The following is a 27,274-nucleotide window of genomic DNA, read 5'->3' as shown; positions in this document are numbered from 1 at the left end:
AACCTACCGGGGACAAACATTACAAAAGTTGATGGAAGGAGAAGGAAAGAAAAGAATGGACTCAGTAGAATTTCTGGTGTATTTTTGTTGAATGATAACATTGTCTGACTGGCTTAATGCAACCTAGATTGTATACCTAAAATGGATGAGAGGGGGGGGGGGGTGGGGGGGTGGCTTGGGAGGAGGGAGGGGGGTGAGAAAAAGTCACTGTATATGTGTGAAAAAGAAATAGTGTATATCATGGCTAATGTGATTTATGGTGTGAAAAATAAAAAAATTTAAAAAAAATCAACTTTGTCACCTCAAAAAAAGTAAAAACTCAATCAAATTGGTAAGATTAACTGAATTAATGAGCATGTCACATCGTTAAATATAATTTCCAATAGTTTTCCTACCACTGACGTGAAGTTGACACCATATAATTTTCTGGATTATCTTTTTTTCCCTTCTTGAACAAAGATACAGCATTAGCTACTCTGTGGTCATCTGTGACCTCTCCTGTTGCTAGTGTGGATGCAAAGGTTTTTGTCAAAGCTGGAGCAATATGTTCACTTTTTTCTTTCAACAACTGGGATGTACAGTATCCCATCAGGCCCAGGGAATTGCCCACATTAATGCTCCTCAAAGACCCAATGCCACCTCTTTCTTGATCTCAAAATGCTCTTTAACACATGAACATTCTCCCTCTCATACACTTCCTCTGACTCTAGGCATAGTTTTCCTCCAGTGTCCTCGAGTGTCCTTTCCTCTCCCTAGTTATCCTCTTGTTTTTAATGCAAATATAAAATTCCTTGGATGATTTTAATTGTGCTCACCAAGAACATCTAGCCCCTTTTGGTCTTCCTAATGGTCTGCTTGAAATCTTTCCTGCAGTTTTTATATTCCTCCAGGGTCCTGATTGATTGTAGCTTCCTGAGCCTTACGTTCTTCACTAAGTTCTCTTACCTTGCCATTCTTATCGACCCCCATTTTACTTTCATATCGATAAAGGGTCCAAACCCAAAACATTGTCTGACCATTTTCTGCCCATGGATTCTGTGGCACCCACTGAGTTCCTCTAGCATCTCATTGTTTGCTGTAAATATTTATATTTTCATTTCTCTTCCTTCTATATATTTTCTGTGTCATTTTATGCATTAATTACACTTAAATTGTGTTATATTACTGGGAAGTTGTTCTTATTTATATGACAAAAACTAATTCATTTACTCATTCAACTTAACCCTGCAACATGCTTTGAACCTGTGTTATCTCCCTCGTCTGTACTTCACCCCCTGCAATCATGATCCCTATCCCAACTCTTTCCCTCTTCAGCCATCACTCCCAGTGATCTATTCTATTCATATGGTCTGTACATTAAATAGTGATCCATTTTTTCTAAATATGTCACAGCTAGTCAAGGAATTCACACCAGGTTGCGGACTGCTGGAGACTGGCTAAAGGGGTACCAGGTATTGGAACCAGGATGCGAGAGGGCGCTGAGGGCGCTGAAGGTTTCCTGATCGTTTCAGAGGTTTGGATCTGGAGCTCGGGTTGCTGATGGTTTGGACTGGACTATTGTGGCTGCAGGAGCGCTGGAAGTGAATCTATGGATCCTCGGTGACAGAGGGGACTCTGCCTTTCTTTTTCTGACTGTAAGAGGAGCTTCAGGCAGTTTCTACCGAATCTGTTTGCTTTATGGCAGACAAAAGCAAATTCCATGATAATAAAGGAATCTTGAATCGTGTCTGTAGTTCAGTTACTCTTTACGGTAAAGTTTTTCAAATTCCCATCGCTTGCTCTGTGAAGGCATTCCCAAATCAACTTGACGGCTTCTTGTTACTGAAAACACTGTTTTCTGGGATTTTGAGATTCTCTTTCATTTTAGCCCAGAAGAGGGAGCTTGCTGAACACAGAAATGCAGAAAGAAAGTTCGAACAAAAGATTAAAGGACAGCTTGCTGGGTAAGCTTCAAACTGCATCCTGCCCGGTTTTCCACACAGAGCAAGGATGAAAGATGATTGGGTGACCCTCTTGGAAAGGGTTCTCTCTGTTGATCCTGCAATGTATATGTTAATTAGATCCAGATTCTCCTATATTATTGCCTGCATTTGGAAATGGTCCCTCTAGTTTGCATATTGTTCTCTGGTTACTTGCGGTGTGGAATTTTTTGCTAATACAGTGCCTGTATTTCTCAATTCAGCCTACAGCGCCTGTGGTTTATTGGCCTGAGCAAGAACAGTTAAAACACAAACTGAGAATTGTGGCAGGAATTCAGACTGATTCAGCATGACGATGAGATTTATTTTCAGGAATTTAACTGCAACAATTTCCACAACTTTATCTCATATCCTCCCTCATTTCTGGTTGCCAGGCAGTGCTCCACTCTTTTTTGACCTTGTCCCTCTGCCACCTCCCAATTGTTATCAGCTCGGGCTAATCCTTTGCTGATTACATGGTGACCACCGCCAGTGGGCTGATCTCGCCTCCAACCGTGCATCTTGGCGCCTCACAGTTCGGCGGGCAGTAACCTCCTTTGAAGAAGGCCGCAGAGCCCACCTCACTGACAAAAGACAAAGGAGGAAAAACCCAACCCCAACCAACCAATTTTCCCTTGCAACCCCTGCAACCGTGTCTGCCTGTCCCGCTTCGGACTTGTCAGCCACAAACGAGCCTGCAGCTGACGTGGACATTTACCCCCTCCATAAATCTTCGTCCGTGAAGCCAAGCCAAAGAAGAAAACAGTATTCAGCATGTAGCCCTTACTCCAAATAATTCTGTGCAGTTACATTGTGTGCACCTTGGCTCGATATAATTAAACAATGGAGACCTCTTCCTTTAAACAGGAGCTGTAGATACAGGATCATCTTTGCATACAGTAAACGATCCTTAATCTAATAACATGAGATTGTACCGTTTTAAAGTCTGCAGACACCATGGTTGAAGTAAAAAAGATAATGCTGGAGAAACTCAGCAGGTCAAACAGGGAACTTTATAAATTCAGACATACAGCATGGTAACAGGCCATTTCTGCCACAAATCTATGCCATCCAATTAACCTACAATCCCCGGTAAGTTTTGAATGGTGGGAAGAAACCAGAGCCCCGGGAAAACCCATGCAGAGGTGGGGAGAATGTACCAACTCCTTACAGACAGCAAGGGATTTAAACCGGGTGCTGTAACAGCACTGCACTAACTCCGCTCTATATCTTTACCATTGCTCTATCAAGTACAGTACACTGTTTGAACTGCTGAGTTTCTCAAGCATTGTGTTTTTTCTCTTGTAATGTTTTGCAGTTTCATTCTACAAAGAGATTAAAATGAGTTTTATTGTTACAATAAACCAATGTCAGCACAGAACTTAAACGTGATTTTTATTCATAATTTTAAACCCAAGAAATGCACATCTATAAAATGTTGATTTGTTGTTTTCTGGTTCTTGAATAGGAATGATTTTATTAACTAGTTTTAATCAAAGCTAAAATCAAGCAGTTTGAATTTGTTGCTGAAATAATATGTTGTCAGGCATATATAGAATGTACATAATGTGTACATTTGTTATGTAGTCTTTGTGTGGAATCTGCCTGCACACAGTATATGCCCCTGTGTCCGTACACTGTAAGAATAGTATACGTTCTAATGTATCACCTATCATTTGGATTAGGGCACATTATGTGTAAATAATGCATGCTATTTATGCTATGGTACATGTACATGGTTTGTACATTTTATACTGCATATGTACTGTCTGTTGCATATGGATTGGATATCTACTGCATTCACGCTGACAAAAAATTGGATTAGTTTATAAATTTCTAAATTGCTAAGAAATGTAGTTTATTTTACACAAATATTGAGGACCTATGTTGAACTATTAATCCTAATTATTAAAACTCAGAATAAATACTACATGAAATGCTCATCTAAACAATCTTATTACAAATTATGGATTCAATAGTTGGTGGGAGAGTAGCTTGGGTGGAAGAGTCACTGACCATCTTTGAGGGCAAGGCACACACTCTCCTGGTCATTGACATTGTCAGCTTTGTAACCAATATTTAAGGGAGTTTTTGACTTACCTACACTTGTGTAGCCTGGCATTACATCCAAAATTATTGTACCTAACAGTAATGCCTGGACCTGCTCAGGTGTGATTCCATTCCAGCAGGCATTTGGAGATTTTGGGGTTTATGGCATGATATTTCCTTGCATTAATAAAATCCTTTTGCAACTGGTAATCAGCATCGGGCTCACCTTGAATATGGGATTAAACAGGGACTGCAAATGCTGTGATTGTAGTGCAATACACAGAAGTGCTGGAGAAACTCAACAGGTCATGCAGCATCTACAGGAAGTGAAGGGTAACCAACATTTCAGGCCTGAGCCCTTCACAAGGTATGATGTCAAGGTCGTACCTTGACAAAGGGCTCAGGCCTGAAACTTTACTTCCTTTAGATGCTGCATGACCTGCTGAGATTCTCCAGCACTTTTTATGTATCACCTTAGGCAATGATGGCTCTGAAATGTGAAGTATCAGACTATCAGCTATTTTTAAAAATAGATATGTACTGTTGTAGTTAGTGTAACTTGCATACCAGTGTGGCTGCAGTCAGTAAGAGTTTTGGTGCCTTGGTACTTATGTATATCATCAAAATTGGTAAAAGTGAGAAAAATAATACATGGAATGGTTGCCATTACTCTGGAAATAGCGGCAGAGTAAAAAGTTAATGTGAATGGTGAGCTCCAGAATCAGTGAAAGGGATCCGTTCACTAATCCGAACAGCAACCATTCAGCAGCATGAGATGACATTCAGCTGTGGCCTGATGCCTCAGGCACAAGTCATGCAGAACATGAACATTAACAAAAGACACAGGGAGGTTTGGTGACTATTTCATGCTGTCAAATTGATGCTGAAGGTGGGCAGAATTTTCAATCAAATCGCAGTCCAAGCAAAAGCCCCACATGGAAACGTCCTGCTGGAATCATTGGAAAGGAACAAACCCGAGCTGATTCCTCCTCTCTCTAAGCCAGGGGTCACTGGGGTATTTATCAGGAACAGGAAACTTGGTTGATTTCCCCTTTCTCTCTAAGCCAGTTCACTGAGTATTGATCAGAGCAGGAACTCTGTACACTTTAGTCTTTCTCCATACAGAGCGATCAAAGGCGGGAATGCTGCCAATTTCCTTCCTCTCTAACCTAAAAGGCATTGGGCATTGATCAGTAGCAGGGAACCCTAGCAATTTCTCCTCTGTCAAGCCCAAGGACGTCGATAACTGAAATGGCTACTACCTGTCCAAATGAAGTCATTACTGAACTTGGCAAACAGTAAAATAAATTCATTAAAATTCTGTCCAAGTTCAGGATTAACTTTACAAGTTAATGTTTTCCAGTAGAGTTTAACAATAATGCCAGCGTGGCCACTGCAGAGAAAGTTACTTGGCTACAACTATTTCTCACCATCAGTAATTTCTCTCCCTTGAGCCCAACTGCAGGATTTTGAATTTTCACATCTTGACCTTCAGCCTCGGTGAATGATACATTTTCACAAAACAACAAAACAGCAGTAATACAGAAAGTTTCTGTCACAGATCACTTACAACTAATCCAATGCTAAATGGACACAAATCTAACGCTAAATGAGTTCTACATCCCCAAGTCTATAAATCTACCAGCTCTGCCTTTTGTTAATATCACCTGTTAACAAGATCGCAGAACCTTGGGATCAATTGATAACCCCCTACCCCCCCACCCCCATATACTTGCACATCTAAACCCGTGATCTCTATCCTTAGAAGGTCAAAGGCAGCGTGCTTAGAAATGAAATATTTCACTTGAGAAAAATTGTCATTGGCCCATTTCCTTTTGAGTTATGAAACCATGCACATAACGAGTCAATTAGGGATGATTAAAACAGTGATTTTCAAGCTTTTTCTTTCCACTCACATATCACCTTAAATAATCCCTTACTAATCACAGAGCACCTATGACATAGGGAATACTTAAAGTGGTATGTGAGTGGGAAGAAAAAATTTGAAATCCACTGGTTTAAATCCCTCAGTAATTTTAGATTTTTATTGTTCCATGCAGTTTGTGAATTTTTCTACTAATTCACGAGAGGGCTAAAACTGGCAAAGGTGGCATTTATTGCCCTTCCCAAATCCTCAAGAATACAATCCATGTGGTGAAGACGCTCCAGTGGTGCTGTAGATGGGGAACCACGTGGCAATGATGAATCAGCAGTTTTGTATCAGGAAGGTACTTCAAGTGAAGGAGATCTAGAGCAGTGATTCTCAGTCTTCCCTTCCCACTCACGTACCACCTTAAGCAATCCCTTACTAATCACAGAACACCAATGGCATAGGGATTACTTAAAGTGGTATGTGAGTGGAAAGAAAATCTTTGAAAACCGCTGGTTTAAACCAATCATTTGGTTCAGTCAGCATACCCTGATAATAGTAACACAAGCCCAAACCCATGCAGATGTCACCATCATCAAATAGGGAGAATGCAGACAGACGTATAAACCATTACTTAGCAACATTAAAGCCCTCTGGATTAAGTGACAGTGTCAAATGTCCTAATTGATACTGAAGTGGCTGAAGGACAGAAAGCTAGTGTAGTGGTGAGAAGCTCTTTTTCAGATTAGAGGTCAGTGATGTTCCCAAGGGACGAATTTAGCATCCAAGAGTCACATATAGATACACTACTGAAATAGGCCCTGGGCACACTGGCCATTAACTTCCCACATTTAATAATCACCATTCTTTTTAATGTGTATTATTGATCTAACACTAGGTAGACGGGATATCCTTTCAAAGAGTCGCAGACAAAGTAAATTCTGAAGTATAGTGAACAGAGGGAAGGCAACAGAAATTTAAGAATTAAAAAAAGATAAGATGAAATTTTAAATTCAAGTGTTTTGAAGGGAAGAATGAGAACATGAATGTTTGTACACAAATGTGCAAGAATGAGACCATAAGACACAGGAGCAGAAATAGGCTATTCAGCCCGTTTAATCATCAGCTGATCCATTTTCCAACTCAGCCCCACTGCCCAACCTTCTCCTGGTTGATTAGCCAGATGCCCTGGCTAATCAAGAACCTATCAATCTGTCTTAAATTCATTCAATGATCTGGCCTCCACAACTGCCTGTGGCAACAAATTCCACAGATTTACCACCTTCTGGCCCTTCAATCCTGAATTTATGCCCTCTTGTCCTCGTCTCTCCCACCATGGGAAACAATCTTTCTACATCTAGTCTGTCCATGCCTTTCAACATACAAAATGTTTCAATGAGATCTACCCCCCTCCATTCTTCCAGGATGCTGGGAAATTAAGAAATCTTCAGTTATAAATAGAAATTACAGAATACAAAAACAATAATCCATTTCCTAGACCCCAGCTGGAATTCTGGGTCCATTTCCAAGCCCCATACTTGGGAAAGGAGTCATGGCCAAATGCAGATGGTCCTGGGCATTAAGGGCTCCAGTTATTTGTAGAAGATGCAAAAGCAGGGGCTCTTAGGTACATTTTCTAGAATGTTCAAAATGAGATTTAAGGTGATTGGCAAAGATTTCCATAGGCATAATAAAGATTTCACCTTGCTGGGATTTGGAATGTATGATCTAAAGTGCAGTGCAAGCAAACTCGCAAGGAATTTTTTTAGTGACACCCTCTCCAAGAAACTACAATCATGTTAGAACCACAATTAGTCACATTTATGTAGCTGAGGTATCTACTGAAGAAAGAATAACAGGTCAAGCTGTGTGGGAATTTATTCCTTCAGCAGCTCATGGTTTGCTCAAGATTCCAGTACCTGTGGTTTTGGTGCAAAGGTGGAAAAACCCAACACCCAACCCCAACCAACCAATTTTCCCTTGCAACCGCTGCAATCGTGTCTGCCTGTCCCGCATCGGACTTGTCAGCCACAAACGAGCCTGCAGCTGACGTGGACTTTTTACCCCCTCCATAAATCTTCGTCCGCGAAGCCAAGCCAAAGAAGAAGGTGTTGGTGATGTCGCATCTAGGAGATTTAATGTACATCTAGATTACAGAGCGAAATGCAGGATGTATCAGGCTGTAACAGTGAGGGGATGTGGACTGCATGTCAGAGAGTTACAGTGAGGAGTGTACAGTGTATTATCGGAGAGTTACCGTTAAAAGTGCAGTGTAAATCAGAGTGTTATACTGCGGAAGAGTACAGAGTGTTAACATGAGTAGTGTGCAGTGTGTATGTATCAAAATATTTTACTGGAGAGTGGGCAGTATATATCAGAGGGCTGTACTGAGGATTGCACTGTTTATTAGAGGGCTAAAGTGAGGAATTTGCTATGTATCAGAGTGTTACAGGGTAAAGCAGTGAGTAAAGGTAAAGTTTATGCAGTTATTTAGTATATCAAAGTGTTGCGGAGTGTTACCTTTACTAATATAAGAAATAGCAGCAGGAGTTGTCCACTGGAGCACTCTATCACATCATGCCACTCATTTAGATCATCAACACTTTCCCACCAACTGGCATGTTGCCAAATGCCCTCAGTGACCAAAACTCTCCCAATAAGACTCAGGCTTCAATATACAAAACCAAGCAGCCACATTGCTATGGAAACTTCACATCTGAATGAATTTCTTCTCATTGCTGTTCCAATACTCCAACCTTAACCCTGCAATCTTCCTCAGAGGCTGCATGAGATAATCACTCTTTTGTCCACGTATCTGCGCACAGACCAATCCCTTCTCATGGGCACAATGTCTTCTTCTCCAGAATTACAGAGAAGGGGAGAGGTACTTCGATCTGAGGCATGGGGGAATTTCAATAGTTCGCAAGTCAATAATAATCACGTGTGACTGCCTAAAAGGGTGGCAGAAACAAATTCAGAAAGGAGTTCGAAAAAGAACCAAGAAAATGTTGCAGGGACTTGGGAAGGCTGGTAATTAAGAGGTGGGATGGAATCAGTGCAGGGCTTAGAGTTATGATTTAATTTTCCATCAACAGAACTTGAACCAAATGTTTTTTACAGGTTTGTGCTGATGCTTGGACACTGTGTTCTGGGCTGGCAGGGTTCCAACTGAACATCTGGAACTCAGAGCAAGCGAGCAGCATAAGTGGTAGGGGCGTGGTGATGATGGTAGGGAAAGGGAGAATTAAAATTCTGGGCAGGGAACTGTGCGCCAGGAGCATCCAAGGATCTCAAAGCAGCCACACAATTCAGGGTTTTTCCTCCTTCTCTGCAATTTTAGCCAGACCCTGGCGCAAATCATTCAGTTCGTATAGCTTGACGTCGAGGATGTCCAGCAGTTTACGAGCATCATGCTGAAACCTCTCTCTGTCGTTCACGCAGTCCACCAAGGTCTGCTCCACATCCTGCAACTGGTGCTCCAACTCGGAATTCCGGCCCTCCACTTCCTGAGGACAAATGATCAAAGGTCAAAGGAGAAGATGCGTGTTGTTGGGCAGGTCACAGCTTCCGCAAGGCATCTTCCCAGGCCACATTGCTGATCCCCAACGCCCAACTTCGCTCAATTCCCCTACCTTCATTCACACCCTGTCCCCTGCACGGGGCACCCACTTCTCACTCAGGTCAGAGTCTGCCCTGACAGCTACTGGACCAGTTGGACCCCCGTGATCTCAGCTCCCTGACCTCTACCCCTCACCCTTGTCTCAGCTTATGTCTGCCCATGTTCGTGCAGCTCCATTACCTCGATATGTGCCATCTGTACCCACCCCATTACCTTTTGCTTGCCGCTGCTCCCTCCACATCACCCTGCATTGATCTGTCCCCTACCTGCAGTCGAAGCAGTGCCTCCTCCCGGTCGCTTTCCAACTCATTCACTTCAGATTTTTGGCTCCTCAATAACTGGATCTCCTGTAAGAAATAAAACACTGGTTGAGAGTTCACAAAAACTTTGGGACATAAACATCCTATGTGATTCTGTATGGCCAGTGCTCTCTCCCCACATAGCATGTAATATATATACTTGGACATGGTCCATGTCGTCATGCACCAGGACACATGTACACGCAAACTTGGAGACGATCATCACATCCCATCACATGCAACATGCCATCAAACGTGATGTCCAATCATATGCCAAGTCACATTGTCATGTCACACACCAATAAATGTGTTGTCCTCTCACAAAATGTATCATCACATCAGGGCCATGCCCTGTCACAGTGTGAGCTGGCAAGTTGCAGTTAGTCCCCAAGTATCCCCAAATTACCTCCTCTTTCTCTTTTAACAATGTTTCAAGTTCCTCCACCGATTGGCTGAGGTCTGTGTTCTGAGATGCAACTGTCACATGCTCCGTGCCCTGGGACTCGAGCTCAATGACCTGGAGGCAGATGGCAACACAAGAACATAGGAAACTAGCAGCAGGAGTGGGCTACAAGCATCAATCACGCCTGGACTGCCCCAGACTATCTCCTCTTTGCAGATTCCCCATGGGCCTCAATTCCCTGGCCTTCCTTTTCTTTAAATACTCCCAGTGATCTAGCCTCCACAACCTCCAGGTAGGGAATCCAGAGATTCACCACCTTTTGCAAGAAGAGTTTCTTTGGCACCTCAGTTTTGAATGACCATTGTCTTTCTTCTTACTATGGTCCCTTGCTTGAGGTCCTCTCACTCATGGAAACATCTCAACATTTACTCTGACCCCCGCCCTCTAAGGGCCTCATATATTTCAACAAGACCATCCTCATTCTCCTAAATTCAAAAGAACATAGACCTAATTTCTTTAGCTGCTTATGAAGGATGGCTTGTCTTTTGATTCTTTTCACTGAAGATCATAATCAACACTTTCCCCTCATTAAATTTAATTTGCCAAGTTCTTTACCCACTCTCGCAAGCGATCTGAACCCTAGTGCAGAGTCCCCATCTCGACCCATTTTTGTGTCAAACTTGGACACCTTACAATTTGCCTTTTCCTCCAACTCATTAATATAAATTGTACACCGATGAGGGGCTCATTAATATAAAGTGTACACCGATGAGGGGCTCATTAATATAAATTGTGCACCGATGAGGGGCTCATTAATATAAATTGTGCACCGATGAGGGGCTCATTAATATAAATTGTACACCGATGAGGGGCTCATCAATATAAATTGTACACCGATGAGGGGCTCATCAATATAAATTGTCCACCGATGAGGGGCTCATCAATATAAATTGTGCACCGATGAGGGGCTCATTAATATAAATTGTGCACCGATGAGGGGCTCATTAATATAAATTGTGCACCGATGAGGGGCTCATTAATATAAATTATACACCGATGAGGGGCTCATCAATATAAATTGTACACCGATGAGGGGCTCATCAATATAAATTGTACACCGATGAGGGGCTCATCAATATAAATTGTACACCGATGAGGGGCTCATCAATATAAATTGTACACCGATGAGGGGCTCATCAATATAAATTGTACACCGATGAGGGGCTCATCGATATAAATTGTGCACCGATGAGGGGCTCATCGATATAAATTGTGCACCGATGAGGGGCTCATCGATATAAATTGTGCACCGATGAGGGGCTCATCGATATAAATTGTGCACCGATGAGGGGCTCATCGATATAAATTGTGCACCGATGAGGGGCTCATCGATATAAATTGTGCACCGATGAGGGGCTCATCGATATAAATTGTGCACCGATGAGGGGCTCATCGATATAAATTGTGCACCGATGAGGGGCTCATCGATATAAATTGTGCACCGATGAGGGGCTCATCGATATAAATTGTGCACCGATGAGGGGCTCATCGATATAAATTGTGCACCGATGAGGGGCTCATCAATATAAATTGTGCACCGATGAGGGGCTCATCAATATAAATTGCAATTAATTGTGAAGGGATTGAAGGGAGGGATTGGAGGGAGGGATTGAAGGGAGGGATTGAAGGGAGGGATTGAAGGGAGGGATTGAAGGGAGGGATTGAAGGGAGGGATTGAAGGGAGGGATTGAAGGGAGGGATTGAAGGGAGGGATTGAAGGGAGGGATTGAAGGGAGGGATTGAAGGGAGGGTGGGGTGAGTGAATGATAGTGAGAAGATAGAAGGAAAAAGCGAGAATGAGTGGGTGTAAAAGAGAGATGTCAAAATTGCATACAATGGTAGAGATACACAAAGCACACTAATAAACAATAAGGATAACTTAAATTACCACAAGAGAACTAGAGGTAATAAATGTAAAAGGGTGGATAAATATTCAGTTCCTGTACATGCAAAAAATATGATAGGTTGGTGTAGCGATTAGCGCTACCCTGTTACAGAGCCAGAGGCCGGGACCGGGGCTCGAATCCCACGCTATAAGGAGCTTGTACATTCTCCCCATGTCTGCATGAGTTTCCTCTGGGTCTGCCGGTTTCCTCCCACCATACAAAATGTACTGGGGCGGGGGTGTAGATCAATCGGGTGCCACTGGGCGGCACGGGCTCATGGGCTGAAACGGCCTGTTATCGTGCTATAAATGTAATTAAACTAAATTTAATGTGAGGTGGAGAAGGAGTGGGGATGAGAGAACAGGGAGGAAGGGAGGGAGGGCAAGAGGGGTGGTAATAAGAAGGGAATATGGTAGGAGGAGGAGAGTGGGCAAGAACAGGGCAGGGAAGGTGAGGGGGAGAGAGAGGGGGTTGACAGGATGCTGCAGAGGAGAAATATAAAAGAGGATTTGGGGAGAAGTGAAATTGAAAGGAAAAGATTGTCTGCTGTTCGGTGCTGGCAAGGCCAGTATTTACTGCCATCTCCCAATTCCTCTTATCTTAATGCCCTACTGGGCCATTTCAAAGATATCATGTTGATGGCTCTCGAATCGCACAAAAGCTGGGTTGGTAAGGACAGTAGATTTCATGCACCAGATGGACTTTTCCAACAATCTTGTAGTCTTTTCATCATTACTCATGATGGTTTTATTTTAAATTCCAGATAATTACCGGAATTGAAGAGCTGTGATATGAAACCAGGTCTCTGGATCATCAGTCCAAGTCTCTGGCAGACTAATTTAAGGACAGGACCAACCACTTTGCTGTCCTCTGATAAAGTACAAAGTCAGGGCTGGCACCAAGGTGAGGGTAGGGGCATGTGAGGGCATTGTCCCTCCAAATGAGGTATTGTGACCCCCTCCACACACAGCGACACTAGTCTCCATGCAATATAAGCTGTGCGTTTGTCTGTTATGTTGGATGGAGGGGAAATTTGTGACAGTGATGGCACATGACGGAGGTTCATGGTGGACAGGTAGGCACCACCACCAAACCAAATGCCCTCGCTAAGATTGTTCTGAATCCGACCCTGTCGAAAGCACTGTCTCGACAGGGGCACTCCTGTCCTTGAGGTTGGGAAGGTATGTGCGGCAGGTCTTAGTGTGACATTGAAGGGCAGTGGCATCTCTTCAGTGGGTGGCTTGTGGGCTCAGTCTACACTCCATTGATGAGGAGGGTGGGTCTAGTCCTCTCTTTGTCCCTGCACTGCTGCTGCCTCTCCTCCCCTCCATCATCCAACTCCTCCCCGCCACCCACATCTTCCTCCAGTTTTCATCTTTATCATCCCATGTCCTCTTCCCCCACCCCTCCCATCCCCATTTTTACCCGGTCTCGCAGCTTCTCCGCCTCTTCCTTATATGCAGCCAACTGTTTCTTCCACTGTTCGACTGTGATGTTGGATTCGTGTAGCGCCTGCACCAGCTTCCCATTGCTCTCCTGCAGCGCGAGCAGTTCCAGCTCCCACTGTGGCTCACAAATGGACCTAGGGAGAGCGTGTGTGAGAGAACAAATGAAGGTGAGCAAAGGAGGGCATGAGTAAGAAAGGTCGTGGGCAAGTCTGAGCAAGAGAGTGGGTGGGCAGGGGGAGAAGGCAAAAGAGAACGGGAGCAGGAGGGAGTGAGCAGGGGAGAAAGTTGGGAGTGAGAGAGAGCAGGAGATAGAGTGGGTGAATGTGAGAAAAAAGGGAAGATGAGAGTGTGGCAGAGGAGTTAATAGAAAGTGCAAAAAAGAGAAAAAATATATATTGGTTCATGTGACCCCAATTCCTCATCTCTCAGATCCTGGAGTGGAGTGGCTTGGTGAGCCATTTCATTTGAAGACTTAACCACATTTCTCTCGTCTGGAGATTCAAGTACTCGAGAATGTTTGAGAATGGCAAATTTCCTTAAAAGCATCAACGGTAATCCAGATGCATTTTTTCACATAACAAAATAGCCATATTATGGCTGCAATTCATGGTGTTAGCTTTGTCACTCCAGACTGAAACTATTTACCTGGCTGAGTTGAAAGTCCCTAGTAGTTCTGATAGGATCTCTGGATGAGCCTTCTTGTCCCCACCTTCCACCATTTCTCAATGATTTCCAGGATTCTTCTCCAGGCTCTCTCTCTCTACCTCCTTCTGAATTGCTAATCCAGTCATGCCACCATGAGCAATGAGAGGGTGAAGAGGAGGGAAGGTGTGTGCAATTGAGAGTGAAAGAAAATGGATGGAGAAAGTGAATGTTTAAGTGGTAAAGAGAAGGCTTGAAGGTGGGGAAAGAGACAAAGAGATGGGAACAATATAAGTGGTGGGAGAACAAGCTAGAGATGACGTGTAGGTGATGAGAATAGGTCAGAAAAAGAGGAGAGAGTGATAGTTTTGGAAAAGTGGTTGAAAATGCAAATGGGAGAGAGAATATGCCGTGTGAAAGAGTTGAGAGTGTGTGAAAAATAGAGAAAGAGGAGATGGGAATGACAATGGAAGAGAGAAGGACCAAAAAGCACTGAATAAAAGGAGTAATTTAATTGTCTTTTATTTTTATCCCTTTTATATTATTTTCTGTTCTTATCAAGAATGGAGTAATTTAAAGCAAACTCTGCTGGGAGGAAACTGTCCAAGATCAACAAACACCAGAGAAACATCATGTGGATATGCAACTAAGGAACCACAACAGGCAGAATAAATTTTTTTAAAATTTTTTTTATTTTTGACACCATAAACCACATTAACCATGATACATACTTTTTCTTTTTCAAATATATACAGTGCCATTTTCTCCCCCCCCTCCCTCTTCCCATCCCACCCTCCCTACCTCCCCCCTCCCGTCCATTTAAAGTACAAAATCTAGGATACATTAAACCAGTCAAACAAGTTTGTCATTCAATAAAAATAAACAAGAAATTCCACTGAGTCAATTCTTTTCATTTCCTTCTCCTTTCGTTAATTTAGGTAGTGAATGTCCCCGGTAGGTTTTCGCTATTGTGTTTCATGTAAGGCTCCCATATTTGTTCAAATATTTCAATATTATTTCTTAAACTGTACGTTATTTTTTCTAATGGAATACATTTATTCATTTCTATATACCATTGTTGTATTTTCAAATTATCTTCCGATTTCCAGGTTGACATAATACATTTTTTTGCTACGGCTAGAGCTATCTTAACAAATCTTTTTTGTGCATCCTCCAAATCAATTCCAAATTCTTTGTTTTTTATGTTACTTAGGAGGAAGATCTCTGAATTTTTTGGTATATTGTTTCTGTAATTTTATTTAATATTTGGTTTAGATCTTCCCAAAATTTTTCTACTTTCTCATTTGTCCAGATTGCATGAATTGTTGTTCCCATTTCTTTTTTACATCGAAAACATCTGTCAGATACTGTTGGGTCCCATTTATTTAACTTTTGAGGTGTAATGTATAGCCTGTGTATCCAGTTATATTGTATCATACGTAACTTGTATTTATTGTATTTCTCATCGTTCCAGAACATAACTTCTCCCATGTTTCCTTTTTTATCATTATATTTAAATCTTGTTCCCATTTTTGTTTAGTTTTACCATTTGTTTCCTCATTCTCCTTTTCTTGCAGTTTAATATACATATTTGTATATCTTTTGATTATCATATATTTATTATCACATATTCAAAGTTACTTCCCTCTGGTAAACTCAGACTGCTTCCTAATTTGTCCTTCAAGTAGGATCTCAATTGGTAATATGCCAGCACTGTATCTTGAGTTATATTGTATTTATCTTTCATTTGTTCAAAGGATAATAATCTATTTCCTGAAAAACAATTTTCTATTCTTTTGATCCCTTTTTTCTCCCATTCTCTAAAGGAAAGGTTATCTATTGTAAAAGGGAGTAACTTATTTTGCGTCAATATTAGTTTTGGTAATTGATAATTTGTTTTATTTCTTTCTACATGAACCTTCTTCCAAATATTGAGTAGATGATGTAATACTGGAGAACTTCTATGTTGTACCAATTTTTCATCCCATTTATATAATGTGTTCAGGTATCTTTTCCCTTATTTTATCTAATTCTAATCTAGTCCAATCTGGCTTTTCCCTTGTTTGATAAAAACCTGATAGGTATCTTAATTGTGCGGCTCTATAATCATTTTAAAAGTTTGGCAGTTGTAAGCCTCCTTGTTTATACCATTCTGTTAATTTATCTAGTGGTATCCTCGGTTTCCCCCCTTTCCATAAAAATTTCCTTATTATTTTCTTTAACTCCTTGAAGAATTTCTCTGTCAGGTGTATTGGCAATGCCTGAAATAGGTATAATATCCTTGGAAAAATGTTCATTTTAATACAGTTTATCCTTCCTATTAGTGTTAGTGGTAAATCTTTCCAATGCTCTAAATCGTCCTGTAATTTTTTCATTAGTGGATAATACTTGAGTTTATATAGTTGGCCGATATTTTTATTTATTTGTATACCTAGGTATCTTATTGCTTGCATTTGGCATCTGAATGGTGATTCCTTCTTAAATTTTGAGAAATCCGCATTATTCATAGGCATTGCTTCACTTTTATTTACGTTAATCTTGTAACCCGACACTTCTCCATATTCCTTCAATTTCTTATATAATTCTTTTATTGATAGCTCTGGTTCTGTTAAGTATACTATAACATCATCCGCAAATAAACTGATTTTATATTCCTTGTCTTTTATTTTTATCCCTTTTATATTATTTTCTGTTCTTATCAATTCTGCTAGTGGTTCTATAGCTAACGCGAACAATAAAGGTGATAGTGGGCATCTCTGCCATGTTGACCTACTTAAGTTAAATTGCTTTGATACATATCCATTTACTGTCACTTTCGCCAATGGTCCCTTATATAATGCTTTAATTCAATTAATATACTTCTCTGGTAAACTGAATTTTTGCAATACTTTGTATAAATAATTCCATTCTACTCTGTCAAAGACCTTCTCTGCGTCTAAAGCAACTGCTACTGTTGGCGCTTTACTCCCTTCTACTGCATGAATTAAGTTAATAAATTTACAAATATTGTCTGTTGTGCGTCTTTTTTTAATAAATCCAGTTTGGTCTAGATTTACCATTTTCGGTACATACTCTGCTAATCTGTATGCTAATAGTTTAGCTATTATCTTATAATCTGTGTTAAGTAAAGATATTAGTCTATATGACGCTGGTGCGAGTGGATCTTTCCCTGTCTTTGTTATTACTGTAATTATTGCTGTTTTACATAAATCTGGTAAGCTTTGTGTTTTATCAATCTGGTTGATTACTTCCAGGAGGGGAGGAATTAATAAATCTTTAAATGTTTTATAGAATTCTATTGGGAATCCATCCTCTCCTGGTGTATTATTATTTGGTAATTTTTTTATTATCTCTTGTATTTCTACTATTCCAAATGGTTCTGTTAATTTATTTTGTTCCTCTATTTGTAGTTTTGGTAGTTCAATTTTAGTTAGAAATTCATCTATTTTCCCTTCTTTCCCTTCGTTTTCAGTTTGGTATAATTGTTCATAGAATTCTCTAAAGTTTTCCTTGATCTCCTTTGGATTATATGTGATTTGTTTGTCTTTTTTCCTTGATGCCAATACCATTTTCTTAGCTTGTTCTGTCTTAAGCTGCCATGCTAGAATTTTGTGCGTTTTTTCACCTAGTTCATAATATTTCTGTTTTGTCTTCATTATATTCTTCTCCACCTTATATGTTTGTAGTGTTTCATATTTTATTTTTTTATCTGCCAATTCTCTTCTTTTAGTTGTATCTTCCTTCATTGCTAATTCTTTTTCTATATTTACTATTTCCCTTTCCAACTGCTCGGTTTCCTGATTATAGTCCTTCTTCATCTTGGTTACATAACTTATTATTTGCCCTCTAATGAATGCTTTCATTGCATCCCATAGTATAAACTTATCTTTCACTGATTCCGTGTTTATTTCAAAATACATTTTAATTTGTCTTTCAATGAATTCTCTAAAATCCTGCCTTTTGAGTAACATGGAGTTTAATCTCCATCTATACATTCTTGGAGGGATGTCCTCTAACTTTATTGTCAATATTAAGGGTGAATGGTCCGATAATATTCTAGCTTTATATTCTGTTTTTCTTACTCTATCTTGCATACGAGCTGATAACAAAAATAGGTCTATTCTTGAGTATGTTTTATGTCTAGCCGAGTAATATGAATATTCCTTTTCCTTTGGGTGTTGTTTCCTCCATATATCCAAAAGTTGCATTTCTTCCATCGATTTACTTATAAATTTGGTTACTTTGTTCTTTCTGTTAATTTTTTTCCCAGTTTTGTCCATATTTGAATCCAAATTCAGGTTGAAATCCCCTCCTATTAATATGTTCCCTTGCGTATCTGCTATCTTCAAAAAAATATCTTGCATAAACTTTTGATCTTCTTCGTTAGGTGAATATACATTGAGTAGATTCCAAAACTCCGAATATATCTGACATTTTATCATTACATATCTCCCTGCTGGATCTATTATTTCCTCTTCTATTTTAATTGGCACATTTTTACTAATTAATATAGCTACTCCTCTTGCTTTTGAATTCTACGACGCTGCTGTTACGTGTCCTACCCAATCTCTCTTTAATTTCTTGTGCTCCAATTCAGTTAAATGTGTTTCTTGCACAAATGCTATATCAATTTTTTCTTTTTTCAGTGAATTTAGCAGTTTCTTCCTTTTAATTTGGTTATGTATTCCGTTAATATTTAAAGTCATATAGTTCAGCGTAGCCATTTTATACTTTGTTTATCTTCCCTTTCCGTTTCTCCATCATTACCTTTCCTTCTTATCCATTTCTGCTTTCTTGTTTTGAACACTTTATAAGACAACATTTCTAAAACATCAAACATTTTCCCTATTCTCCTATTTAAAACTTCTTTAACCCCCTCCTGAGTTGTCCTTTATCCCTTGTCGGACAACCATCTCCCCTCTCCATTTGGATTTGCGAATTCACTCGCAAACGTCAGCTGATTTTGCAGTGACCGTAACTCCTCCCCACCCAGCCCCCCCCAGAAAAGATTTCAATTTTCATATGTAACAAAGGTCACTCTTTTAATTCCCTCCTTATTCCCTCTATTCCATTTCCCTCCCTTATTAATTCTTGTCTATATATATTTTCCTCTAAATACGTATACATTCATGTATGCACACTATATATATATATATATATACACACATATACCCCTTTACACACATACATATAGATCGTGGTCATTTTTACTCTTATTACATGTCTTCATCTCTCTGCTTGTTTTGTAGTTGTTCTGCAAATTTCCTTGCTTCCTCTGGATCCGAGAATAGTCTGTTTTGTTGCCCTGGAATAATTATTTTAAGTACCGCTGGGTACCTTAACATAAATTTATATCCTTTTTTCCATAAGATCGTTTTCGCTGTATTGAACTCCTTCCTCTTCTTCATTGCTTTCTCCAATATATTTTCTCTTGTTGTATATCTTAAGAATTTTACTAAAATGGATCTTGGTTTTTGCTGCAGTTTTGGTTTCGGGGCTAAAGTTCTATGTGCCCTCTCTATTTCCATTTCTTCCTGTAATTCTGGTCTTCCCAGGATCCTGGGGATCCAATCTTTCATAAATTCTCTCATATTCTTGCCTTCTTCATCTTCCTTAAGGCCCACTATCTTTATATTATTTCTTCTATTATAGTTTTCTATCATATCTATCTTCTGAGCTAACAGCTCCTGTGCTTCTTTAGCTTTTTTATTAGATTCTTCTAATTTCTCTTTTAAGTCTTTTACTTCCATATCTACAAATGTTTCTCGTTTTTCCATATTTTCCACTCTTTTTGCCAATTCTGATATGGCCACTTCCATTTTATTCATTTTTTCTTCTGCATTCTTAATTCTTCTTTTTATCTCATCAAATTCTTGTAATTGCCATTCTTTCACTGATTCCATATATTCTTTAAAAAAAGATACATCCATTGCCTTGCTTTTCTCTTCTTCTTCCACTTCTTTCTGTTCTTCTTCTTCTTCCTCTGGGTTGACCATCTGTTGTTTCCTTGTTTTCTTTTTACCCTCTTCTTTCTTGTTGTCGTTATTTTCTATGTTCTGCACCTGTTGCTGTGTTGCAGGTGTCTCTCTCAGCTGTGGAGATCGACTCTTCAGCTGCTCCCCCCTCCTGTCAGTGTGGTTTTTTACATGCGCGGTTGCGCACTTTTACTCGGCTCTGCGAGCCATTTTTGTAGTCCCGAGCCCGGGACCTCCACTGACCTGTGGGAGCGGGCCTCTCTCTCCGCGGCGGTCCTCTTCGGACAGGTAAGGCCTTCACCTTCTTCTTCCAACGTCTTTCCTTCTTCTTTTCTTCCCGTTGTTTTTGGTTTTTCTTTCTTCGCTGCCATTTTCTTCACACTTTTACTTTCACTTTGTTTTGGTTTTTAAGTTTGTGCCTTTGCTTTTTCTCTATCTTTTTTTAACTTTTCTGGAGAGGGCTGGAGTTCCCCTACCAGCCACTACTCCATCACGTGACTCCTCCCAACAGGCAGAATAGATTGAAGCAAGTCCTGACACACAGGTCACAGGACATACAGACGCCAACTCTCAAAGGGCTCGGGTTGTACATAAACTGACTTTCACTGGGAGTACAGATCCCACACAGGGTGATTTCCTCTCTCATGCACACCCTCTCACTGGGGTCCCCCATAAACAGCAACTCTCACAAGTGAGTTGATTATATCTCCATCCCTGTGCCCTGGGCATTGACCCAGTCCTGGTGCTGGTTGGAGTGATCGATGGAGGCCTTTTTCGTGGTGCCCCTATACCATGATAAGCATTTACTCAATGAATCTCTTGCAAGAACTTCACAACCATCAATGATGTAATCTATGATATCATGGTGTTGAGGACTTCCTTTTGTTTCTTCTCTGTGGCATTAACTAACAGGATGTGAGACATCATGTAGTCGGCGGGACTGGGGCAACAACAATCTGCGAGAGAGGAATGGTGACTGCAAACTTACCCCTGGGAGAAGAGAGACTTGATTCGAGCACTGTCCAGCATCATTTCTCCATCACAGCTTTCGGAGTGGTACAGTTTTGGAACACCGCTCACATTTGCACTGGTCAACTGCAGTGGTGGGGAATTAAGATCAATGGACAAATCCTACAACAGGGGAGCAGAGATTTGGTAAGTCAGAGGAAAGAAAAGGAGGGAAATATACTGTAACAAAAGCCAAAATTCAGGATCAAAGGGATCTCAGATCCTGGAGAAGGAGAATCCAGGCCACAGAGTCAGAAGCCAGACTCCACAAAATAAAGGAGCTCCTAATCTCGGGAACAAATTGACTCCAGTTCCTGAGAGTGATCCTAATCAAGGGAAAAAAAGGGCTCATGATTTCAGAGATAATGGGGCTCCTGATCCCGGGGATAAGGAGTTGATCCGAAGGAATGTAGACCATTTACAGAAATAAACTATTTGAAGGGGTTGGGAAAATAAAGAGTAAGGTTGAGAGAGGAGTTGAGAACTGAGGATGGAGTGAGAGAGAGTTGTAAAAAGCCACAGATTGAAAAGGATAGAGATCTGCAAAAGAGATCAAACAATGAACAGCAGGAAGGCAACGAGGAAATGAAAGATAAAGTGACAGAGAGACGCAGAGAGCGAGAGAGGCTTTGACAGAAACGATGAGCCTGCAGGAAGGAGAGAGCAACTGAGTTTGTGATGCAGCAAAACAGATGTGTCAGTCTGTCAGAGCTGGAATTATCTGTGTGACACCAACCCCTCCCCCAAGCAGTCCTGGGTTATGAAGGGTCAGCTCTTGTAGGCAGAGAAAGGAGGGGAAGTTGGTGAAAGAGACAGACAGAGAGAGAGAGACAGGGAGAGAGACAGGGAGAGAGAGAAAGAGATGGAGAGAGACAGGGAGAGAGAGAGATTGCTGGAGCTGTGATGAGAGAGAAGGAATGGGTGCTAAATTCACTAAGTGGTCTCCATGAAGGACCCATTGAACGGAGATATATGCAGATAAATATTTTTCTTTCTGCATGAAGTGACATTAGTGTAAGGAGCCATAGCAGGTCCCTAATGAATGGTATGTACCTTGGGGACAGACAGACCCAGCTGCGACAGCTGCTGGTCCCTCTTACTGATCTGGTGTGCGAGCTCTATTCCAGTAGGCAAAGTCCAAGCTCTGGTTTAACATGATCCCATTATCAGAAATAAGATAGCCCACAGAGTCTGACCCACACAATCCCTGCCTTGTGAGTGTTGGTTGGATCAGTGTAAAGAAGAGGCTTCATTTAGTATTTAATGTAGATTCATACAATGGAAGAACAAGCGGTTCAGCCCACTACATTCATGCTGACCAGCAGACACCCATCTATATCAATAACAGCTTTCAGCCAGGCCAAGACGAGACTGCCCCATGAGAGTTTGTTGCAGCAGGGTAGAGGGAGTGTAGTCTATATCCAATCTGTTCTGCCCTGTCCCTGCCCTAAAAAAACACGTGATGGAGCAGGGTCGTGAGCTTATCCATGCTGTCCTGCCCTGTGTGTGATTGGTGCGGTGAGTACTGAGGGACCTTTAATCTTCATCTACCTCAGAATGCCCAATGCATCAGATTCTATTGTGTTCCAGTGGATGACAGCATACTATTCTGTTCCCTCTCCAAGGTAAAAGATCAGATTATTTTTGGGTTTTGTCCTACATTGGTGACTGGCAGAAGATGAATTAATCGTGGGGCTGAGGATTGTTGCAACAGCTGATTCGTGTAAATAATTCTCTGACCTACTAAATCTTGGCTTCAGCTACAGTTATGAAAGAAAAGGAAGCAGGCATTAAGTGGTCTGTTCTCTGTCATTCCCCCAACACCAGACAACATCGAATAATTTCTGTCCACTCTGGCTTTCTCAACCATGACCAGCTGGTTACCCTCCCTCCCTCATTAGTCACCCTCCCTCTTACTCATTCTCTGTCCGTTGCTCAGAACATTGTAGGTTTAATGGGGACCTTAGCATGGTTATCGGAGCTGTTGTCTCCTAGCCCCATTAGCCTGGGAACACTCCTGCCCTCCGATACTGCCTGTGTGGACTTTTCCTATTCTCCCTGTGACCACATAGGTTTCCTTTGGGTGCTCTGGTTTCTTCACATAGCCCAAAGACTATGTAAATTGCTCCTGGCATGGAGGTGGGTGGGTGAAGTTGGTGGGAAGGTGGGGATAATAACGTGGTGTAAATCGTCAGTGTGGATTGGTGAAGTGGAGGACCCATTTGGCACCTCTCTAAATGGGCATCAAACCTGAAGAGTCACAACACATGAGCAAGTGCCTCAGTAAATGCTACAATACTTTGAGGAAGATTATTAAGGTGCTAGGAAGTACTGACAACAGAGGATTGAAAAAAATTAAGAGACAGCAGGGAGGTGGATTCGTGCACCAGAGAACTGATGTATTTTCTGGGGGTAAACCAATCTATATCAGGGAAGGGAGATAATACAGAAGTGGATTTTCCACTGGGAAATGGATTTACGCACTGGTGACAATGGGTTTATATAACCAAGACAGTGGATTTCCTACCCACAAGGAAGAGAATTATGTTCTGGAAAAATGCACCAATGTTATTGCCAGGGAAATTGTCAGTTACTGAATGGATGTAATTACTGTTGGAAGGACCACTTGCAGTCTGGCAGGGGAAAAGTGCACTGGAGGTGTCAATTTTCTGTATAGGAGTTGGATTTACTCAGAAGAGGAGGAATTAACCGTCTAGAGGTAGAATTTACTCCTGATGCTTGGGTTTACACAGTGGGGTCGGGGTTTACACAGTAGAGTCAAGTTTACACAGTAGGGTCGGGGTTACAAAGTGAGGTTGGGTTTACATGGATTAGTTTTACAATGACAGAGGTGGATCTATATGCTCAGATTTGAATTTACACCCTTGTGGTGTAATCCAGAGTATGGATTTACATCCTAAAGTGGAATTAACCTCATCTCAAGTTGATCTGATGTTTTTACCTGTGGGGCTGCAATCTCCAGTGCAGGATTCGTTAGTTCTGTTTTATCCTGGGACTTCTCTCTTGCCAATCGGGCTGCTTCTTTCACCTCTTGAAATCTCTCTGCAAACTTCAGCAAAGTGCAAATATCAGATGCGTCATTCAGGCATCAGAATCATGGTTCTGGACATCCCTTACACTCCATTGCATCTCAGCCCCTTCCTCATCTTCCCCACCCACCATCATACTTTCCTTTCCTCATTGCCCAGGATGATCAGGATTCTTCCTATTACCTTTTTGAAGCAAGGGGACTGCATTTCCAATTCTCTGGCATCTACCCTGCAGCCAAAGAGGACTCAAAGATCATAGCTATTGCCCCAGCTATCTCTTCCCTCACTTCCCACAACAACCTGGGTATATCACTTCCGGCCCCGGGGTCTTATCTATCTTGATGTTTTTAAGAAAATCCAACACTTCCCCTTCCTTAATCTCCAGATTGTCCAGCACAAAAGCCTGCTCTATTCTGACCTCGCCCAGATCAAGATCCTTTTCTCTTGTGAGTACTGAACCAAAGTATTCATTTAGGACCTCCCCAACCTCCTCATTTTGCCTTCTTTAGTCTCATCATCCTTCTGTTCTTCACATACGCATAGAACGTCTTGAGGTTCTTCTTAATCCTACATGCCAAGACCTTCTCATGCCCCGTTAGAGCTCTCCTTAGGGAGATGTGCTCACCAAAATGCTTCCCCACCGAGAGGTCCGCCACCTGACCAGGTTCATTCCCCAGAACCAGATCCAGTGTGGCCTCTCCTATCATCGGCTGGCCCACAGACTGTGTCAGGAATCCTCCTTGAACACATCTGACAAATTCAGCCCCATTTATTCCTCTTATAGTCAGAAAGTGCCAGTCAATATTAGGGAAGTTGAAGACCCCATAACTACATCCCTGTATTTCCTGCACCATTCTAAAATCTGCCTGCTTATCTGCTCCTCAATGTCCCAAGAGCTACTTGGGGGCCTTTAGACTACTCCCAGCACAGTGAGAGCTCCCTTCCTATTTCTTACTTCTACCCACACTGACTTAGTAGACACTCCCTCTGCAGCGTCCTCCCTTTCTATAGCCATGATACTATCCCTGACAGTAATACTACTTCTCCCTCTTACTTCCCATCCTGTTCCTTTTAAAACACCTAAACCCCAGTACCTGCATCAGTCAATCCTGCCCTTCCTCCAGCCAAGTCTCTGTAATGATCACAACATTGTAATTCCACCTACTAATCCATGCTTTGTTCATTCCCTTTGTTCCTAATACTCCTAGCATTGAAATAGACACATATCAACTCCTCTAACTGGTTACATTTATGTCTCTTCTTCCTCACTAACTCAAACACATAGCATCATACTTTTGACCTTCCGCCCTATTCTCTCCACTCACATTCTGGTTCCCAACCCCCCTATCAAACCAGTGTAAACCCTCCTCAACAGCTCTAGCAAACCTGCCACCAGAATATTGGTCCCTTTCCAGTTCAGGTGCCGTCTATCCTTTTTGTACAGGTCAGACCTTCCTCAGAAGAGATCCCAATGATCCACAAATCTGAATCCCAACTCTTTAGCCACGCATTCATCTGCCGCAACTTCCTATTCCTACCCTCTCTGGTACATGACACAGGCAGCATTTAGCTTGCAACAAGGCAGGCAAAGATTCATCATTATCATGGCCGCTCCTTACAGTCAGAGAAAAGTCCTAGTCCAGCTATCTCTCCAGTTCCCTGATGTCACATCCCAGGATGTCAGGTTCCATTAATTCCTGGAAGGATATCAGCTGCTGCTGTTCTCCTGCTTTGGGACCCAATTGGCTGCTGTGGTTTCTCAGTCACAAGCACCACCCTGGTATAACCAGACAGATACCTGTGCAAGCTGCTGCTCAGAGTTGAAGCCCAGTCCATAGACCGTGTTGGCTCGACTGTCAGCCCACTGCCCAAATTTCTGCGAGGTTTTGGTGAACGTCATGTTGGGTGTGATGGTACTATTGATGATTGCCTGAAAACAAAGCCACTCATTACCAAATCCACAGCAGGAATATTTTGCTTATCAGGTGAAGGAGTGTTCTGATTCATCAGTCAGTCGAGATGGAAGTGAGTACATAGAATGACTACAATGCATTCACTTGTGCTGAACAAGACTGTGTAGCATATATGCAATCTGTTACTCTTTACTCAGCACCAGATTGTGGTGTGTTCACTGTCTGATTGCAGCAAGTTTGCAATGTTCCTGCAGTCCTTTATGGTCTGCATGTGTGATGCAGTCCGAAGGCAGAGGTACAAAGTTTGGTCACAAAATGCAAGCAGTCTTTCTGCAGCATTTTGGTCCAATGCATGCTGTCCAACTGCATTATACACAGGGCTTGAATGCAGCATGTATAAAGCCACACAGTGTACAAGTGGCCAAGAGGACTCATGCAGTCCAATGACAGCGTGCATATGCCCTTGCAGTGCGCCTGCGAGACTCCCAGTCTGTTTCCCCTCACTCTTCTATTTGCCCCCCATCCAGAGTTACCTTGGTGCCTCCAACACTAATGATCCGGTAAACATTGCGCGTGCTGTCAAAGAAGAAGGAGACGGTAACGGCATGCTTGCTGGCTGGGATCCAGTTTCGTTTGGTTGTTGGGTCGATTTGGAAAACATGGGCTCGAGCACTGAAAATGGGCTGCTCCCTGCAACGAGAAACAGGGATCAAATCCTGACCACATCCCAGCCCTAAAAAACCAAGCTGTCTCTAGAATCAATGGCCGAAACCATCATAGGTCCCAAAACAGCAGGTACTTTCTACTCCTGAGGCCTTGTGGTCTGGGTGTGTGATCCCACAACACATCACGTCTACTTTTGTAAGAGGCTAGATAGATTTTTACACAATCAATCACAAATGCTGCATGTTTCTTCCCAATATCATTAGCTGAATTTAAAATCTCATTTGACTGTGGGTTAGAAACTCATGTCTCAAGATAGTTAATTCAATCACTGGATTACCCTGTCCAGGAACATAGTCACTGCAAGAACTCTCTACCATGGGCACTACCCATCATTCTGCACAGACAAGTGGCACCTCACCCTCATGACT

General features: G+C 41.7%; 1 protein-coding gene across 1 annotated transcript in view; it reads right to left on the bottom strand.

Annotated features, from left to right (window-relative positions):
- Positions 1-3,336: 3,336 nt before the first annotated feature.
- LOC138758596 (homer protein homolog 3-like) overlaps positions 3,337-27,274 on the bottom strand; it is a 40,506-nt gene continuing 16,568 nt past the window's right edge. The window contains exons 2-9 of the mRNA XM_069927793.1: positions 26,714-26,870; positions 26,066-26,197; positions 24,180-24,287; positions 21,198-21,340; positions 13,570-13,726; positions 10,202-10,312; positions 9,763-9,843; positions 3,337-9,383 (exon numbers count right to left, since the gene is read on the bottom strand). Of these exons, the coding sequence (XP_069783894.1) occupies positions 9,186-9,383; positions 9,763-9,843; positions 10,202-10,312; positions 13,570-13,726; positions 21,198-21,340; positions 24,180-24,287; positions 26,066-26,197; positions 26,714-26,870 (1,087 nt within the window). The 3' untranslated portion in view covers positions 3,337-9,185. The remainder of the gene's footprint in view (positions 9,384-9,762; positions 9,844-10,201; positions 10,313-13,569; positions 13,727-21,197; positions 21,341-24,179; positions 24,288-26,065; positions 26,198-26,713; positions 26,871-27,274) is intronic.

Source organism: Narcine bancroftii, chromosome 3 (genome assembly GCF_036971445.1).
Source record: "Narcine bancroftii isolate sNarBan1 chromosome 3, sNarBan1.hap1, whole genome shotgun sequence".
Taxonomy (NCBI): Eukaryota; Metazoa; Chordata; class Chondrichthyes; order Torpediniformes; family Narcinidae; genus Narcine; species Narcine bancroftii.
The sequence above is the reverse complement of the archived record's forward strand: the minus strand, read 5'-3'. Positions and strand labels throughout refer to the sequence as shown.